The following is a 3,055-nucleotide window of genomic DNA, read 5'->3' on the forward strand; positions in this document are numbered from 1 at the left end:
CCCCCCCCCCACACACACACATACATGTATACACACATACATGTATACACATACGACGAATTGTCGGCAAATGTATACACATGTATATTTTATAACATAGATTATACACATAGATTGGTAGGTTAAAGAAACGTTACCATACGTTAATTCGAATACGTACTTCTTTGTACAAAGATTGCGTTTCGTCTTCCGTCCAACTGAACGACGAATACTTATTCTGAAATTAAAAAAATGAAACGTTGCGACTATTAGTCGGTGGCGACACATTTATCTTTATACTTGTCACAACACGTCGTTGACGTTAAATATGTAGTTACTGGGAGGAAATTGTTTTAACGAAATTCTCAATTTTTCTATAGTCTATGAAGAAATTCTTCTTTTTCCTTTCCTTCTCTTTTTTCCTTTTTCTTTTTTCCTTTTCTTTTCTTTCTCTATTTCTTTTTTTTTTATTTTTTATTTTTTTATTTTTTTACTTTTTTTTTCTTTATTTTTTTTTCTTTTTTTCTTTTTTTTTTTTTTTTTTTTTGAGCACGTTACCTTATAGGAAGATCTCGATAAAAAAGAGACACCACAGTCTTCGGGTTTCGAAGAAACCATACCGATTGTAACTGTGGACCACGCCATCAGACCGACACCTACCGGAAATCATATCTCGTTAACCATCTCTCATCTTCCTCGAGAAAATATGTTTTTAGAGAAGAGAAGAAAATATGGCACATATATATATGTGCCAGGTAAAATGAATATTCAATGTTTTAATTACCTATTTTATTGTACAACTCTGGCATATAAAGTTCCGGTTTTTCTCTATAAAACAAATGATATTCGGCTTGTTCTACTATCGGCGTGACACAATTAAATTGCCGACAATTCGTATAAGCTTCCATTATTTCTACGGGACTCCAACGAGACGTCCCCCAGTACATTACCCACCCTTTGCTTATCACGTAATTCATAGCACGTACTATTTCTGAAAGAGGATAAAAAAAAGTATTTCTATTATTTATATAGAATTTATAGTGCTGTAAGCGAAGAACGAACCTTCCATGGGACACATTGGATCTACTTTATGAATCATTACGATATCGATGTACGATAATTGTAATCTGACTAAAGATGCTTGCACTGATTCGATTATGTGTTTCCGTGACAACCCACGACCCTCCGCCCTGTGATCAAGTTTCATAAGTTTATCTGTTGCACATATGACAAATCGTTCGTTAATTGGACAAGATTTATCGCTAAGAATGAGTATTTCACCTTAAAAAATTTTTAACACTGATCCTCGTTCTTCCAACCAATCATTCTTTCAGCATTATGTCTTTTATCAAGCATTTAGACGAGCCAATATACGACCAATACTCACTTCGTATTCCAATATATCTTGGTAGTAACGACGTAACTCGAACGATTCCAAGCTCGACGTAATAAAATTCGTCCAAATTGAATTTCTGCTCTATGACCGCTATGAGCTTCGCTCAAGTCGAACACATTTATTCCGCTATCGTAGGCGAGAGCAACCACAGCTTCAGCTGTTTCCTCGTTACTGCAACCTCCTATGCCAAAAGTTGTCCACGTACCTACGCGGATAAAGTAATTCCGTTAGTTTACCTGCCCTTATGTACCATAAATCGATTCAATTTTTTCATCGTTATCAACTGCTACGATGCTGCGACATTTCCACGTTTTCACCTACCGTTACATGTCGCTATACAGACTGCTTACACCATTCGAATATCAACCCTAAAATATCACGCATACTTACTTACCTTTCATCTCCTATTATTCTCATCATCATTGCCATCGTCATCATTGCCATCGTCGTCCTCGTCGTCCTCGTCGTCGTTCTCCTCATCGTCCTCGTCGTCGTTCTCCTCATCGTCGCCATCGTCGCCGTCGTCGCCATCGTCACCATTGTCGCCATTGTCGCCATTGTCGCCATTGTCGCCATTGTCGCCATTGTCGTCGGTTTAGTAATCCGCGAATAAGTTAAAGTCCAAGATTTTAAGCTATTCATAGTTATGATTGATTATTACGCATTTCGTAGGTAACAATCCTTTTCCGTTCACTCCACAAACTCCTTTATCATTTTTCCTTCTTTTATCTTCTCTCATTTATTCATCTGCTTTCATTATTTCATCATTTTATTCTCAAGTCGCAAACATTCAACAAATATTTATATGAACGAGGTTTTACATCAAACAGCATATTTTAACAGCATATTTTCCAGTAGATTTGATATAATATAATATCAAGCATTTCCGAGTAAAATCTTTTAAAAGTTCGTTATACTTCTTTATAGGTACAGTTGAAGTCGTGACAGAAACGACGACGAGGACAACGAGAACGACCGCCATGACGATAAATGTGACAACAAAGTGGTAAAATATTAAAACGATGTCATATAAAACGTTATATTACCTTCCATCTGTTTGTTTACGTGTTACATCGTTTGTATTCAACACTGTTTGTACATTGCGTAAATCTTGCTACAAAAATATACACGATAAGCTCGCATGCCCACGTTGGCAGACGTTAAGGTTGCAACGACAAGTATGAAAAATAAGCAAAAGAAAGGGGAAAAAAGGGAAACAGAGATATAAATGGTCGAGGAGACCGATGAAATACTGTCCATGGATGGGATAAAAGCATAATTTGCATTGTTCTTCGTATTCTATAGCCTAAAAGAAATAACGTTAACAGATATCATTAGCAAGCTACTATCTGAAAAAAGGTTTACATTAAGGCATACATCGAGATGGAATAAAACGGGTGGGTAATCGCGATTCTGTTCGTTTCTACGAAAGTGAGGGAAAACATTCAGCGTACCTAATCCAACATTGGAAACACGTAGACCGCTTTTGCCCAAGTTGCGGTAGCGAATACCTGGCGAAGGATGCTGTAAGCGTTGCGCTTGTGCGGCAATGCAGTTAGTCAGTAGCTGTTCCTTCGTTCCAGCGGTATTACTGCAGTGTACACCAGAGTCCACAGCACCACCACCGCCGCCGACGCCAACGCCGCCGCCGCCACCGCCGCCAACGCCACCGCCGCCCCC

The 3,055-nt window shown here is 38.3% G+C and overlaps 1 protein-coding gene across 1 annotated transcript in view; it reads right to left on the reverse strand.

Moving 5' to 3' along the window:
• Positions 1 to 3,055, reverse strand: part of Hk (potassium voltage-gated channel subfamily A regulatory beta subunit hyperkinetic) — an 8,253-nt gene that overhangs the window by 2,376 nt on the left and 2,822 nt on the right. The window contains exons 3-8 of the mRNA XM_017909379.1: positions 2,830 to 3,038; positions 1,367 to 1,580; positions 1,042 to 1,169; positions 764 to 970; positions 538 to 635; positions 161 to 217 (exon numbers count right to left, since the gene is read on the reverse strand). Of these exons, the coding sequence (XP_017764868.1) occupies positions 161 to 217; positions 538 to 635; positions 764 to 970; positions 1,042 to 1,169; positions 1,367 to 1,580; positions 2,830 to 3,038 (913 nt within the window). The remainder of the gene's footprint in view (positions 1 to 160; positions 218 to 537; positions 636 to 763; positions 971 to 1,041; positions 1,170 to 1,366; positions 1,581 to 2,829; positions 3,039 to 3,055) is intronic.

This window comes from Eufriesea mexicana, unplaced genomic scaffold (assembly GCF_001483705.2).
Source record: "Eufriesea mexicana isolate 0111107269 unplaced genomic scaffold, ASM148370v2 scaffold17534, whole genome shotgun sequence".
Classification (NCBI taxonomy): Eukaryota; Metazoa; Arthropoda; class Insecta; order Hymenoptera; family Apidae; genus Eufriesea; species Eufriesea mexicana.